This window comes from Schistosoma mansoni, chromosome 1 (assembly GCF_000237925.1).
Source record: "Schistosoma mansoni strain Puerto Rico chromosome 1, complete genome".
Taxonomy (NCBI): Eukaryota; Metazoa; Platyhelminthes; class Trematoda; order Strigeidida; family Schistosomatidae; genus Schistosoma; species Schistosoma mansoni.
The window spans coordinates 41,098,806-41,116,321 of record NC_031495.1 but is presented as its reverse complement, the minus strand read 5'-3'; the positions used below and the strand labels follow the sequence as shown (position 1 = coordinate 41,116,321).

The window sequence follows — 17,516 nt, the reverse complement described above, 5'->3', positions numbered from 1 at the left end:
TAGCAAGGCTAATCAAGATATAAAAACAACATTTATTAAAATGGAAGTGTATTCGGCTGCTAAGTAGTGGATTTTGCAACTAGGATCCAACAAACAATATCAAGTTTATATTCAACAATAACTCTTACTGTTCCTGATCATTATGTGTTATGATCCTTATTACCTTTCTCTCCCTACCGGTTCAAGACGGTTATGTTTAAAAGTAATTCGATCAAATAAATCATGCTATTAATTTTCTTTTCGTAACAAAACGTCATTCGTCCAAGAAAGACAACAAGTATCGTTTTTCACGTTAGAAAAATTTGTGAACTTTAGAGCGATTGATACTAGATTAAAGTTCTAACCAGATTGTTAGTTACCCTTAAGGCTAAAAATAATGAATCCTGGAAAATAAATTGTAGACAAATATCGATACGTTCTGCAAAACCGCAGATTACCATTACGTTTACAAGAGGGATATTTTTAATATGAATAAGTAAATTCATAGATTATGATTATAAAATCTTTCAATTAATGTAAATATATTTGTTTACACTTTCAAAAGACCGGTAATCACATTGTGAATACATACTTAAGTTGTTGGTGTTAGTAGATTCGAGATAATACTATCGTTATTCAGTGAGCTCAAACTGATGAAAACAAGAAGTACAACTATTTCTCGAAATCAGTGACTTTTAAATTAATGTAGCCTAAGGACTGTAGGGTTAGTAGATAAAGTACAAACTACAGATCAAAAATAGGACACAATAGATATTAAAATAAGTTAGACCGATGGAGGTTTAAAATTCGCACATACTTCTGAATAGTTAACAATGATTTGTTACCCTCCTTTGAATAACATGGAATCTTTGGATGCTTGTTGGTTAGTTGAGATAGGATAACACTGATGATAGATTTCACTCATATATCCCACCTAACTATTAAGATGAATTTTAAAAGGGATATTCACCACCACCACCACCACACTGGGCAATGCTTCAAGAAACGCTTACTAATGAAATAACTGAAGAATACAGCACCTCGATGTCAGTCAGTAACAACGCGGAACTTCGTACTTACGTACAACAGTTCAAGTTGTCATACCACATTAGCACAGAGATACAATTGTCGATTCAAATCCCATAGTGGTAGAGGTAGTAAAAGTGTAAGCAGCAATCGAAAATATTAGGGTTTGAGGATGTTATTCAAGGAGTATAATCCAGTGAAATTAATTTGGAAAGAGGAAAAAGAAAGGAATATGAACAATTCGGAAGATTAGAATTTGGCAGAACACAAAGAGTAGATGCACCTCCGCCATTGCAAACGATTTTGAGCCATGTCACTCAAGGTCTCTAACCATCGGTTGCTATCATCTCGCGAATCCCAACCAGGTAGTCTATACCTACCAACATGGCTCAGTCCACTTGTAAATGACTTTATGGATTTGTGCCACGTTTTGGTCTGATCGCCCCTAGATTTTTTCCAATCTACTCCTACATCATAAAACATTGCACGTCGGGGCAGTCGGTGGTTGGGCATACGTAACACATGTCCCAGCCATCTCAACTGATGAAGTTTCACTACTTCACCAGTCAATTTGCCATCCTTACCTAGTACCCGTTTCCTAACAACTGCATTACTTACCCGGTGGTCCCAGGATATACGAGCAATGCTTCGAAGACACCTATGATCGAAAACTAGTAGCCTACGAATATCCTCTATTCTTATCGGCCATGTTTCACTGCCATAAAGTAGGACGGAACAAACTGCTGCACAGTAAACCCATCCTTTGGTTGCTAGACGGATATCTCTCCTACGCCATAAATGACGCACGTTGGCGAAAGCTAGACGAGCCTTCTGTATCCGTGCTAAGATTTCGTCACACACCAGACCACAAGGGCTGATGAGACTCCCAAGATAAGCGAAGCGGTCAACACCCTCAACCACTTCACTCCCTATCATTAGTTCAGGTGTCAATGCAACCCAACCCTAAAGTAACATTTTGCACTTCGAGGAGGAGAATCGCATCCCGAACATGCCTGCATAGTTGCTTATGGTGGTCAGAAGACTCTGAATTTTGTCAGCGTCTTCACCAAATAGAACTATGTCGTCGGCGTATTCTAAGTCAACAAGTGAGTCTCCTGGTAGAAGTTCAACCCCTCTAAATTTGGATGAGGAAAGTGTTATTTCCAATAGTACGTCAACGACAAAGTTAAACAAGAATGGGGAGAGTGGACAGCCCTGATGAACACCACTTGAGGTAATCAATTTTGATGACAGTTAGCCATAGGCTATAACTCGATCAGTTGTGTTCGAGTAGAGAGCCTTTATAAGATTGATGTACTTCTTTCAGTGACAAACACTGCCATAGAACCTCACAGTCAACGGAGTCAAATGCCGCCTTAAGGTCAAGAAATACTACGATTGTAGGACGTCTGAATGTGTGTCTATGTTCTAGGACCTGGCATAGAGTGAATATCTGGTCTATACAACCACGTCCAGGTCGAAAACCAGCCCGGTTCTCTCTAGTCTGCTCTTCACGAGCTTTGCTTAGGCGTCTAAGTATTATTGAAGCTAATATTTTAGACACTATATTCGTCAAACTGATTCCTCTGTGATTGTTACAAGAGGACTTTTGTCCTTTCTTATAGACTGGCACAATCAGTGATTGGGACCATTCAGATGGGATTACGTCCAGTTCCCAGATTCTACCTAGGACTTCGGTCAATCTAGCTGCTAATACTGGACCGCCATCCTTAAAGATCTCAGAGGTTAACTTTTCAGGGCCTGCTGCTGTCCCTTGCTTCAAATTTCCTATAGCTTTTTCAACCTCGTAAAGAGTAGGAAGACGTACATCAACTTGCCATTCAGGTCGACTGGAGGTCGTGCGAAGCCGAAGTGTGGCTGAAGGCCAGTTAAACTGATCCCTAAAGCGTTCTACCCATCGATTCAATCTCCTGGATTGAAAATGAATGGTACGTCCATCTTTTTCCGAAATAGTTTCGCTGACAGTTGGGTTCCTAATACCGGTTTCTTCAACAAGTCCGAACAGTTGTCTGCTGTTACCTATTACCGCTGCCTTTTCCATCTCTCTTGCTTTCGCTACCCACCACTGTTCGCGATCATTGCGTAGTCTTCTTGTTAGTCTGCGCTTAAGCTGACTCCGCTCTTCGTTATGTTCAGAGACAGATGGGATGAGTTTTCGAGCATCTCTCAGTGCGGTAGATGCTGGTGAGATCCAGTGTTTCTCCCTAACCTTATGGTTTACCTTACTAGCGGACATCACTGCTGTTTCCACAGCTCTTCGGATGTTATTCCACACAGCCTCGGGGTGGGCACAACTTACATGGCTACCTAGCTGTTTTTCTATTTGTTTCTGAAATATATTGTCAGCTTGCCTATCATTAAGCAGAACCCCAAGAGGCTTCCTTGCAGTGTCTTTCCTACGTCCAGTAAGAAGCAGACATATAGGTGCTCGCACTAGAGCATGATCTGAATCTAAACATGTGCTCCAGAATGAGTGAGTCTTCTATCGAGCTCCTCCATCGGTGGCTGAAAGTGATGTGATCTAGTTGGGTCCAACATTGAGACGAATACGGTGGTCGCCATGTCAAAAGATGTTTTTCTTTGTGCTTAAAGTTAGTATTCGCAGGAAACAGGCGGCTATCTGAGCATATCTGTAACAGACGGTCGCCATTATCTGTTCTTTGAGCCACCACACCATAAGACCTACCCAGATGTCTTTCCCTATCGCTTAGTTTACCTACTTGAGCAATAAAGTCACCAGCCACTATTACTACATCAGAACGCTTAGCTTTTCGGAGAAGGTCAGAAAGTTTCCTGTAGAACTCATCTTTTATATCGTCTGAGCTGCAGTCAGTGGGAGAGTAGGCAGAGACGACGAAGAGGCAATGACGAGTTTCCCTATCTTTCCGAGCCCTTACTGTTCAGTTTAGTCGAACAGCGTACAAAGGACTGTCTACCAAGATCCAGTCTAAGAGGGCTAGTTCTGCCCTAGGACTCAATGCTATACCTACGCCAACGAAGCCACGGGAAGTAGCATCAGAGCTTCTAGATACACGAAACGTGAATCGAGATGGTTCTTTATTTTGACATGGTGAAGTCAAATTAATGACATGCGTTTCGGAGACGCAGCACACATCGATGGTGCTAGATTCTAAAGTCCTAGCTAAAGATGCATGTTCTCTTATTTGGCACAGTGTTCGAACGGTAAGAGCTCCTACATGTAGTTTAAAGCGTGGTTTCAGGAGACCAGGAATAACGTTCCGTGTACTCGAATTGTTTACATTAGCGGAGGGAAGTGATAAAGGAACGTGAGAAGGGTTAGCCGTGAAGACAAGAGAGTTATTAGGAGGTGAAAGAAAGATTTGAAAGTGACCAACTTGGTCTCGTGTGCAGTTACGGGTATGAGGGCTAATCTCACTTCCCGGCTGCTCACACCGTGGAAGGGTATTTCTTGAGTGACCTGAAAAGAAAGTTGGATTAGTGTTGGTCTTAACGATCTGGGAGCGTGGCCGCGGAGCCCAAGGAACAACTGCTTGAGGCAGGTTACGCACAGCCTTTTTGCGGGAAGTTTTTAGTGTGCTAGTTCCGTTCTTCAAAAGGCCTTACCGCCGGAGGCGGAAATCCATGAGGTAAGGTGTGTCATTTTCAGGGTCGACCTTTTCTAACACCGTCCTTCCTTGTGAGAAGGCAGAATCGCTGCAGATGCTGGTTGTCCCAGGGAAACACCTTACAGCCGTCACACCCCTCTACAGTCAGCAATACGACTTCGCCCTCGAACCTTGAGTTGCTGCTTTTAGTCTTACCGTTCTCGAATCGACCTGCCTGGCAAGGCAGAACCTATAGGAACATTTGTTCCGGCCTATATAGCTTGGTTGGGTCATCACGATAGGCAGGCCTGACCACCATGTCAAGGTAGTAGCTGCGGTCGGGCAACTCGATTTAGAGGTTCATGGCAATTTGACGAAACTAGTTAATCATTCACTCAAATTACTGATACTCTAACGATTACTCATCAACTGTGCGACCTAAACTACATATCAGTAAATTATCAATCGACCATGTAAGCTAGCTCTCCCTCTCCTAACGCTCTCACATGAACACGTGCATACAACCACTGCCAGGGAAGTCCTACTCACTGCCTTCTCGCAACGGGGGTGTTGTTTACGAAATTGAGAGGAGGAAAAGTGAATGTCCAGCCCTTTAACTACGTTGATGGACACGAATAGTCCACTGAGGGGTGTTGGAAAACCCTGATTCCAAACCAATGGTGTACATGGGCTCCAGGATCCTGAGCGAACAAATGACGTATGAAGCAATTATTAGTCACTGGCTACCATGGGACTGCATCTCCTGACGTTACTCCACTGCTTTGTGGATTAGACCTTTAGATCAAATGCTCCGGGTGCGGCTCCCTAAAAAAACCACCTGCTTCGGTCTGGGCACCCGAGCAGTATCCCAGCCCTCACACAAGTCGAATGATTTATGTGGCGCATATCTATTTCGTGCCTCCTTGTACCAATGTTTATATGTTTAAATAAATAGATATGTAAGCTAATAACAAAGTCTAGCGTTAATGACGAAGACCAACTGAATATGCAAATTATTTGCCTGTCGTCAGCTCTATATGATTTGATTTCCCGGCGACATCTCATAACCAAACACTATTATAGAATTGTGTTTCTCCTAATGAATAGTTATTATACTATATGTTTTGGATGAATATCACTAAAATTAAACAAATTATTAAAGTTATCTTATAATAGCGATAAATTGATTTCCTTCCACAAGACACGTCTGAACTCAGTTTATTTCTACAATACTCAAAATTTCAAGACAAATAATAATTGGAGGTTACTGTTTCGTGTTACGAACTACCAAATCTTTCATTTATAGCATCGTCTTAATAATAAAGGAATAGGAAATCCCTGAAGACAGAAATATAAAATTGCAGATGGCTGAAAGTAAACAAACATAAATGAGCTTCATGATGAAATATCTATTGCATAAATTTGAATCAAATTTACAGAAGTAGAAGTAAAAATATAATCCGCATTAAAGTCGCATTCCTTTTCTGACCGTGATCCAACCGTCATCATCAGGTTTATTACTGTATTCCATACGTTTCTTGAAATAATTCTGTAGAATTGCTTCCGAATCACTTTTAGACTTTTGATAATCTATTATCCATTCGGGATTTCGAGTTAAATAGCATTCTGTTATAATTAAAATCATTTAGAACATAATTTTAACATACCAGGAATGTTAATATCGGTCAAGTTGAACTCGTAAGTTGTATTCATTGGAGATACTAGAATTTTTTCTACACATTGTGATTCGTTAAATTCAAAGACACATCGAGCTTCAGGCTAATGAATTTCCAAAAGTTAATCAGACAAAATAATTGTGAAAGCCTACTGGTGAGTAGCGTAAACTAGTTATTTCACCAAATGATTTAAAGAAATCCAACAATGACTTCTATAGAGTTAGAAATATATTACAAACAAATTATTGAACAATTACCGCGTCCATCAAAGGATGTACATTGTAAATTAGAACAGATTTTTTCCCCAATTTTTCTGCATACATAAAGTGAGTAATACATTTCCCTAAACTCACGGGAATCGCTACAATTCAAAATAATTAAACGAATATACTATTGTGCAAAACTGGTTTGTTAGAGGTTAATAAATGATCAGTAGCGACTGGCCTATACATATATTGAATATCTCATTCAAATGATCCTACAATCCTTATATACCTCGATACTCGAAATAAAAACTGGTCACCCGTACTAGTCTATTAAAATACAAAACGCGTTCTCAATGAATTTGACAGTTTGGATTTATTAATTATCAACAGGTTGATGTAAGACAATATGAGCCACATCAATGGTGCGAAAAATGATGGTACTAGCCAATTTACTAAACGCTACGTAAAGTAATACGATCGAAAGCAGTGTGCACAATACTGAAGCATCCTTATTTACATTTAATTATGAAAACAACCTGACCAAATAAAATAACAGGTCTATTTTGTCAGACACTTTCGTGAAGAACGAGATGGGCCGAATTTAAATAGCTCCAGTAAATAACTAGAGAATTTTTGTTTTAACAAAAGTAGACATCATTCCAAGCCTACCAGTTAGTCCTTTAATTATCAGTGGTTCATTCATCATCATTTAGCTTGGCCTGTGTTTGCAGTATTAATATACAATGGCAACTTGATCTAAAATGTGCAAAGTAGAGGATATTTAAGAACTTTAGACTGGTGACTAATTAACTAAATAAATCTAAAAATCAACACAATAAATACGAAAATTTAAGTGGCAGATCGGTTCCTGTTCTTTGAAAGATACTATGCAGTAAATAATCCACGACCAAGAAGTGAAAATCTGAAATAGCAACGAGAAAAAGCCCTATCTAGGAAGGGATGTATATCCATCCAACACCTAACACGAATGCAACGGTACTTCTGCCTGATGGATTTCTAAAATATCTCCAGCACATGACATAGGTAAATCCTTTTTCGAACTACTCAAGAATCCTACTGTTACAAGATTTCATATTAGAATATGAAAAGTTTGTTTACTGAAAACGTGTGGCCAGCTTTCTAGAATGCTGGGTTTTTTTACTTTCCCACTAAATAAAAACATAAACTTTCGGTTAGTCTGTGAGGTGATAAACCTGAAGGTTATTTCCTTCGAGATAACGACTTAATAAACATATATATAACTGCAGCATTTTGATGCAATCTAAAGGTATAGAATTTACTACTTTACCAGTCAGAGAATTACTGACTTTTTACAGAAATAAGTTCAGCAGTCTATTTTACATTCACTTGAAAGCAATAAACCCAAAATAAAGGATAATATTTACCCACTTAAACCTAAATTTTCTCTGAAAATATTTGAAGTCAATGTTTTAGGAGCTAAAGTCCAGGAGGAAAGAACTCCGCCCCCTAGTGTTCACAAAAATTGGAAAATCCAACTACCATCCAAGAGATTTCATGAAATCAGATATTACTGAAAGGCGCACCGAAGAAGTACATAAACCGACTAAAAACTTAATCTCGATAGTGTCGATCGAATCAAAGCTTCCGAAGTACTATCACCTAAATAGGTTATATCAAGTAATTCTTGTCAGGAATATGGATTTCCGCTATTTGTTAGCATTTTCATGTATATGCTTTTAGAATCCTCATAAGCTAAATGATCTAGATGACATTGTTTCACTTAATAAATAGATTGGTAGAGCACTGAGTCTCCCAAATGGTCTTAATAAGGATGAAAAAGTATTTAAATGCGTTCCTATTCCTTTAAATATGAAATATATCTGCAATACTGGTCTGCACCAATGCCTAATCCGATTACAAGCAACCAGGTAGTCAAGTGAGCTGGCACATTACTTTGGAGCGCTATCAGCCCTGGTAAGTTGGTGATTGAATAGATTTTAGCGTAAATACATAAGATTGGTTTGGGGTGCAAATGGGACATTTGTGTTTGTCAAACGGTAATTATTTTGATACCAGTTGGCTTTCTACTGAGGTACCCCTGTGAGCCCCCAAATGCCCTGGTACGGCCGAGAGTGGGGAAAGTCCGCTCTCCCTCTCGAAATGCTCTCATATGGCCACGCGAATATATAGCCTCTGACAGGGAAGTCCTACTCACTGCCTTCTCGCAACGGGGGTGTTGTTTACGAAATTGAGAGGACGAAAAGTAAATGTCCGGAGCTTTAACCGGGTCGGTGGACATGGATAAGTCCACTGAGGGGAGTTGGAAAACCCTGATTCCAAACCAATGGTGCACATGGGCTCCAGTATCCTGAGGGAACAAATGGTGTATGAATCAATGGTTGGTCACCGGCTACCATGCTCCATTGCCTTGAGGACTAGACCTTCAGGTCAAAGGCTCCGGGTGTGGCCCCCCAAGAAAACCACCTGCTTCAGTTTGGGCTTCTGGGCAGTATCACAGCCCTCACACAAATCGAATGAGATTTGTAAGGCGCATATTTATCTGGTGCTTCCTTGTACCAATATTTATGTGTTTAAATAATAATAACCAATAAACTTAGAAGGCAAGCGTTTGATTATAGATCTTTTCAAAGCGTTGCTGGTGCATGAATCCAAGTCTCAAAAAACGCGAAGAATGAAAACTGCAGAAATTCGATATGACTGATTGGGGGACATACTAATGGCATCTTGGCATGAGATGTGTTTGAGCCTCAGTATTCAAATTACACTTCTTTGCTGAATACCTTAATGGCTCTGTTGTGCAGAGTGAATTATATTAATAGGAAGGACTTAAGGTCTCATATGTATTTGGACATCTACTAATGATATTGCTGTTGTCTAGACAGATTTTAGTGGCCACTCATATGTTAAATTAGCTTGTTGGTCAATTTAAATAATGGACCTTGGTGGTTGCTTTCTACGTTTTCATCGGCCCGTGTCCCTTGTATATAATACATATCACTACCGCAAAATAATGTGTAACAGTTTTGCAAGCGAAGTAGGTCAGAATTTATCTGTTCCTGATTTATGTAGTTGACCGATGAGATCTGTGATCCGAAATAATACATCAATATAGTGCGAACGACCAATTAGAGTCTTTAGTGTCTATGTAGTTGCGAAACAGGATGAACCGGTACTATTAAGGCTTTAAAATGCCTGGATCATGTTTATCTGTCTGAAAACCAATATGATGGTAGATGATCCTAACGCAAGACGCATACATATATTCATTGGCGAATAAACAGATTTATCTTGCCAGTGTTTATATAGTTATCCCATTGATCAATATATGTATTTGCAACTGGATACCTAAATGTGATGATCCTGAGAGCGACTAATCGAATCAGCTAGAGCGCCTTAGGTCATAAACACTATGTAGGTAAATGTAACGAGTCTGTATCAGGACAGATCGTTGCCCCAAGATTAAGTGATGTGTTCATGATAGGGATCTATAAAGGGAATACTAAGCCGGTAGAATTCAACGAAATTTCTGCGGACACCATTTCTAAAATAAAAGAAATGATTGACGTGGGTCTGCTGAGTGTTAATTTCAGTAAATACATAGCTATTAAATTGTCTGCTGTAATATGTGATGCACCTGTTCGTTTTGATGTTACATACACGGTTAATCACAATGGAAAGGTAGGTTGAGAAAGGCGTATTGTAGTTGGTAGACGGCTTGAAGAGAAGATGACTTTTCCAAATGGTGAATATACGTTACGAACTGACGACAGCTTTCGTCATCAGACTCAATCTATTCACCATCAAGGCCATTCCATTTTCGAAACGCTTCCAATTAACGTGATCTCTACTTTCCCATTAGATTCTATGCACATGGTGTACTTAGGTGTCACAAAGAAATTTGTCAATCTCTGGATAGAATTAGAACACAAAAGACTAACGAACTTGAACTCATGTGTAATTAGGGATATAAATAAGTTAATTTCTGGTTGCGTGGAAAGTACTCCGTCCGACTTTCAGTGTAAATGTCGTACACTAGACTTCGTATCCGTATGGAAAGCGTAGAAGTGTAGACTGTTTCTTCTATATTTAGGCCTCGTAATTCTGCAAAAAACTTTGCCGTAACCTATGTATCTTAATTTCAAGCGTCTAGTTTTACCAGTTTATTTGCTTGCACACCCAAAATTACATAACAGAGTTATAAAATCCGTCAGAATGAATTTAGGGGACTTTCTTAGAGAATATGAATGGTTTTATGGGTTTGAAAACTTAGTTTATAATGTGCACTCGTTACAGCACCTTCCTGACAATGTTCGTGCACATGGACCTTTAGATAGTTACTCAGCATTCTCATTTGAGTCTTAATGAGACAAATTAAGAAATCCATGCATAGCGGGTATTCTGTTGCGAAGCAAGCAGCTCAGCGTTATGAAGAAAAAATGTATTTCTGAGATAGGCTTCAAGTGAGTATTTTGACTGACAGTACTCCGATAACCAGTAAGGTGGACTCACAAAAGCAAGTACTTATGCATATAAGTAGTAAAATAACTTTACTTAAGCCCGATAATGTAGTAGTAGTAGTAGTACATGGAAAGCCTGACGTAGTCACTGATATACGGGAGAATGGACTATTAAAATTCAGTCTTTCACAGACTGACGCAATTACTTCGAAGATCCCTTCCCTTCTAGTAATGTAGGAATATTAATGTGCTCGGTAGTTAGTAATGAATACACATGGGTTTCGATTAAGGATATTGACTGTAAATTTACTGCAATAAATTGTGTTCATTATTCAGTTATTGTTCCATTGTTACATACTTTTATGTGAATGTATTTTGCTTCATTTCCTCTTACGTAATATTTAGCCCGCTAACAAAAAAATACGTAATTATAGACGCACCAAGCAAGAAGCAGCTTGTGATTGCAGCCAGACACTGGATTATTGGTGAAGAACTTTGTCTTTATCCAACGGAGCTGCTTGATATGCACCTACAAAACAGTGACCGACCAGATGACAATTGGTCAGTCCTGCAGTGTAAGGTTATTCACGAATGTGGTAAGTTACAAACATGCAAACGATCATTTCCTATAGATAGTCTCCAATCTGCCAATGATTTGTTGGTCTCCTTCAAAAACGTTGATGTTTACTGTATGAACCGTTCGACGGATGAAAACGCTTTGCCATGGAACACTGAGAAGTAGAAGAGGTCAGTACAATAATCTTACTAGAATTCCGTAGAGGTGCATTGAAGCGTAAAGAAGGGTTTCTTTACAATTCCGTTGACATAGATGTTGCTGAGATGCAGGCTGAAAATAGCCGCGTTTGATATCCCAAATTTCGGTTGTTCGACAGTGCTGTCTCGCTGATTGCCAAATAGGTTTCTTTATTTTGTAGATGTGAATTGAGTAGTTCCATACAACTAGATACGTTGCCATCAACGTTCGAATCTAGGCGTGTAGGTAGTCACCTGTACGATCAAGTTAAGTTTTTTAGATTTGATAGACTGCATACTGTGCTGCAGAACATACCGTCAGGTATTTCTAAATTGAGTGCAAATATGAAGCAGCTACTGTCAAAGTTCACTGAGTGCGAACATCCGCGACAGTTTGACTGAGGACTATCAAGTCAACAGTTCCCTTTGTCATCTGAAGAGGAACTGGGAACGATAGACGCTTGTCTAGAGTAGAAAGAAGTAAGGAACAGCATTAATTTGATCATTTGTTCGTATTACAGATGGTCACGTTGACGCGTTTAATGAATGATGATCCTAAAACGTCAATGCGATGTATTTTATCGTACATCATGTCAGTCAGCTACAACGTAGGACCAGGCACATATATGCATCGGTCCAAGTTGCCATCCCTCGTTAGCACAACAAGATCAACACCGGATTTATAGTAGTTAATTTAGTGTTGGTAGTAGTATATAAATTATAGGTTGTATATAAGGATATAGTATAGGAAGGAAGAGAGATATGAAGCAATTTTAGTCTCAAGGTTTAAGGGAAGATAAAGAGTGTATACACCTACGCCATTGTGATCGATTCTGAGCCATGTCACACAGAGTCTCCAACCATTGGTTACGATAGTCACGCGGACCCCAACCAGGTAGTCTGCATCTGCCAACATGGCTCAGACTAGAAGTTAGTGACTTCAAGCACTGATGCCATGTTTTGGTTTGGCCGCCCCTAACTCTCTTCCAACCGTCCCCAATACTAGTCATCATAGCGCGTCGTGGTAATCGGTGTTCAGGCATACGTAACACATGGCCCAACCATCTCAGTCGATGAAGATTCATCACCTCATCAACTGATTTACCATCGTTCCCTAATACCCTGCGTCTAACCTCACTATTACTTACCCGGTTATCCCAGCAGATGCGAGCAATATTTCTAAGGCATCTGTGGTCAAATACTAGTAACCTACGAGTATCTTCTACTCTTAATGGCCATGTTTCACAGCCGTAAAGTAGAACAGAACGAACTGATGCGCAGTATACTCGTCCCTTAATTGATAGACGGATATCTCGTCTACGCCATAGGTGACGTAAGTTGGCAAAAGCCAAACGAGCTTTTTGAATCCGTGCAGAGATTTCGTCAGACACCAACCCATTAGGGCTGATCAGACTTCCAAGATAAGTGAAGTTGTCGACGCGTTCGACTACTTCACTCCCTATCCTTAGTTCGGGTGTTGACGCAGGCCAGTCCTGGAGTAACAATTTACATTTGGATGGGGAGAAACGCATCCCAAACATCCTGGCATTATTACTGAGTTCCAACAGAAGACTCTGCATTTTGCCAGCGTCTTCACCAAACAGGACTATGTCATCTGCGTATTCTAAGTCGCTTAGTGGTCCCCCTGGTAGGAGATCAATTCCTGTAGATTCAGTCGAAGAGAGTGTTATTTGCAGCAACAGGTCTATAATGAAGTTAAACAAAAACGGGGATAGTGGACAGCCTTGACGGACACCACTTGAGGTTGTAAAATCATATGACAGTTCGCCATAAGCTCTTACTCGACTAATAGTGTTCGAGTAAAGAGCCTTTACAAGGTTTATGTACTTCTCAGGTACACCTTTCAATGACAGACACTGCCACAGAACCTCTCGGTCTACAGAGTCAAATGCTGCTTTCAAGTCAAGAAAAACTATCATTGTCGGACGCCGATAAGCGTGTCTGTGCTCTAAAACTTGACGAATGGTGAATATGTGGTCGATACAGCCACGACCAGGTCTGAAGCCAGCCTGATTTTCTCGTGTTTGCAGTTCACGAGTCTTAGTTAGGCGCCCGATAATTATTGAGGCTAGTATTTTAGATGCTATGTTAGTCAGACTAATCCCTCTATGGTTATCGCAGGATGATTTGGACCCCTTTTTATATATTGGGACAATCAGTGATTGTGACCAGTCGGATGGGATTACATCCGTCTCCCAGATTTTAGCCAGAATATTAGTCAACCTAATCGCTAAAATTGGACCACCATATTTAAAGACCTCTGGAGCCAATCCATCAGGACCAGCTGCTTTTCCTCGTTTCAGATTACTTATAGCCTTTTGAACTTCAAGTAGGGTCGGGGGGCCTACTTCAATGTTCCATTCAGGTTTTCTGGGAATAGTGGGTAGTTGTGCAGTAGCTGAAGGCCAGCTAAACTGCTCCTTAAAGTGTTCCGCCCATCGTTCTAAACGTTTAGGTTGAGAGCAGATAAGGGTTCCGTCTTTTTCGGAGATTGTCTCACTTACACTTGACTTCTTAATTCCGGTTTCTTTTATTAGTCTGAATAGTTGCCTGGTGTTGCCTACAGCCGCTGCCTTTTCCATCTCTTTTGCTTTCGTTGCCCACCACTGCTCACGATCGTTCCTTAGACTTTTAGTTAACCTAGATCTAATTTCTTTACGCTCTTCGTCGTGTTCAGAGCCTGATGGGATGAGTTTACGCGAATCCATCAGTGAAATAGACTTAGAGGAAATCCACTGGTTTTTTGGAGCCCTATGGTTTAAATGACTAATAGATGTGACTGCTGTTTCCACAGCTGTTCGTATGTCTTTCCAAGCAGCATCTGGGTCAGTCTCGTTTACAGAACTGCCTAGATGTGAACTCAGTTGTTTCTGGAATTCGCATTTGGCTTTCTCGTCCTCCAGTTCAATCCTAATGGGTCTTCTTAGTGTAATTTTCCTGCGTCCATTGAGGCGCAGACAAATGCGCGCTCGTATTAAAGCGTGATCAGAGTCTAAACAAGTATTCCAATACGAACGACAATCTTCTATTGAGCCTCTCCAACGATGACTGATGACAATATGGTCTATTTGAGTCCATCGTTGGTTTGGTGCAGGTGGTCGCCATGTTAGACGATGTCTCTCCTTATGTTTAAAATTAGTGCTTGCTAAAAATAAACGATTGTCTGAGCATAGTTGCAACAGACGATCACCATTATCGGTTCGTTGAGCTGGAATACTAAAACACCCACCTAAATGTCTTTCTGTTTGATTTAAGCCGCCTACCTGGGCATTAAAGTCACCCGCTACGACTACTATGTCTGAGCGCTTAGCTTTCCGAAGAAGCTCAGAGAGTTTTCTGTAAAAGTCATCTTTTACTTCATCATGGCTGCAGTCAGTGGGAGCGTAGGCAGAAACGACGAAAAGGCAACGACGTGTGTTCCTATCCTTCCGAGTTCTTACGGAGCCATTTAGCCGGACAGCACACAGGCGACTGTTAACGGGGATCCATTCTAGTAGTGCCCGTTCTGCCCTTGTACTTAGTGCTATGCCTACACCTGCAAGTCCGCGAGAACTAGCCAACGGGTCGCCAGATACACGGAGAGTGTACTTCGTTGGCTGTCCATTTTGGCGAGGTGAGGTCAAGTGAATGACCACACTGGGATCCTGTATGCGTGTTTCGGAGACACAGCATACATCAATGGTACGAGATTCTAGAGTTTTAGCTAAGGAGGCCTGTTGACCGATTTGGCATAGGGTACGTACGTTGAAGGCTCCAATGTGTAGTTTGGAGCGAGGTTTTAGTAGACCTGGGACAGCGTTTCGCGCACTAGAATCGTTGGCCATGGTGACACTTGAGGAGGAAACCGAGAGAGGAAGTTTAGTGTTGAAAGTCAAGGTAGAAGGAATAGTAGGAATTGAAGAAGGAGATTGATTATGAATACAGTGGTCTTGAGTGCTGTTAGAGGTATGAGGGCAGTTACCACTTCCCGGTTGCCCACACCGTGGAAGGGTTCTTCTAGAGATACCTGAAAAGGAAATTGGGTTAGAAGTGGTCTTAATGACCTGGGAGCGTGACCGCAGTGCCCAAGGGACAACTGCTTGAGGTCGGTCACACACGACCTTTTTGTGTTAGCTCCGTTCTTCAAAGGACCTTACCGCCGGAAACGGATATCCGTGGGATAAGGCGAGGTGTGCATTTTTAGGGTCGACCTTTTCTAACCCCACCCCTCCTTGTGGGAAGGCAGCATCGCTGTCATGCTGGTTGTCTGAAGGAAACACCTTACTGCTGTCACACCTCTGTACAGTCAGCAGTACGACTTCGCCTTCGGACCTTGGGTTTGCTGCTTTTAGTCTCACCGCTCTTCAACCGACCTGTCTGGCATGGTAGGACCTCGAGGAACGATTGTTCCAGCCAGCATAGCTCGATTGGATCATCACGATAGGCAAGCCCGACCACCACGTCAAGGTAGCAGCAACGATCGGGTACATCATGACACCTGAAGTTGCCAGTAATTTCAAGCTACTTGGCACTTCATCAAAACGAGCACTTCAGAAGTGTAGGTTTTACGGCTCCATACGAAGCTAAATATATATAACTAATCGATTCCTGTCATGTCAACGAAAAAGACCTTGCGAAATTGTGTGACATCGCGACGCAAGGTTATTTTCACGACATGAGAGACAAGATACAAAAGCGTAATCGAAGAAAGAACACGTATGTACTTATTTAAAGTGATTACTTTTCTCTACTGCTCTATAAGTACAGTCTTCAGTATTAACAAACGTAACAGTAAGTTTAGCTTCAAGTTGTGCAAAAGCATGTCATTCAGATATAGTGACGTTTTTTATTCTTTACACTTGAAAATCCACAAGATTACTTTGATTCTCAATAGTCGAGCAGGCGTGACGAAAAGAAATAATCCGTGGAATGTTTATCATGTTCAACTTCGTTTTCAATAAACGTTTTTTTAAACATGTGCTTACTTTTTTATTTGCATGGGAAACTCTTTGACTAAGTTTTGAGAAAGCCCGTTTGAATTTAAATACATTTGCAATTAAGTTGTTTGGGCAGGAGACCCGCAATAATGGTGTCATAGAGTCCCGCAAAATCACCAGTCCTCGGGTTCTGCGGGAAGTATGGCGGAGAAATTGAAGGGATAGGCTGAACAACATGAGGAAGGATGAAATGTCCTTTAATTTAAATCAACCCGACACATGCCAAACTCGTAAATTGTTAAAACTAACAGAATAAAAGCTCTTTATCGGTTTATTTGGTGGTAGCGTATGGAATTTGTATTGTTTGAATGATTACATGTCGCATTAGGATTTAATAGTAGTTTGGACAGCCATAATATCGTTTTAGAGACCGGTAATAGTTAGAATGCATAAGAACACATCAAAAAAGACTTCCTACTCCTTAAACCACAAGAGACTACAGATAACTATAGATGAGGTAATCGACTCAAATATGTAGTGTAAAAGAGGCGAGACCATGATTTATGAACAAAGCGATGAGACATAGGATAGCAAGTCCCGAATTCTGGCGCAACATACATTTATCCATATGGCTAAATAGCATTTCAACATTATAGGTGACGTTAATCAGTGATGAAAAACTAACTTTTATTACAAACATTACCTTTTAACATTCAGTCGTAATACTAGTTCCTTACATTAATTTGTAATTATCTTATGACCCGAGTAGTTGCTAAATTTTCCCAAGGTAACCTTAACCTCTTTTAAACGTCACCCATGTTTCTGTAATTACAGAAACATCTCTTAATACTGTATCTATCTACCACATTAACGAAAACTATGGAAACAATAA

General features: G+C 40.6%; 1 protein-coding gene across 2 annotated transcripts; it reads right to left on the bottom strand.

The window, feature by feature from the left end:
- Window positions 1-5,770: 5,770 nt before the first annotated feature.
- Window positions 5,771-11,430, bottom strand: Smp_008140.1 (hypothetical protein; the record flags this gene model as incomplete). Of its 2 annotated transcripts, XM_018794444.1 has the most annotated exons (6): window positions 11,375-11,430; window positions 6,622-6,629; window positions 6,526-6,581; window positions 6,421-6,480; window positions 6,260-6,371; window positions 6,058-6,218 (listed from the first exon to the last, which is right to left on the bottom strand). In XM_018794444.1, exons 3-6 carry the CDS (start codon window positions 6,532-6,534, stop codon window positions 6,058-6,060), a joined length of 342 nt encoding a protein of 113 aa, XP_018648856.1. In that variant the 5' UTR covers window positions 6,535-6,581; window positions 6,622-6,629; window positions 11,375-11,430. The 2 variants fall into 2 exon arrangements, with proteins under 2 accessions (XP_018648855.1, XP_018648856.1); XM_018794443.1 differs by lacking the exon at window positions 11,375-11,430 and adding an exon at window positions 7,144-7,225 and having other exon boundaries at window positions 5,771-6,218; window positions 6,526-6,629.
- Between the last annotated feature and the right edge of the window lie 6,086 nt (window positions 11,431-17,516).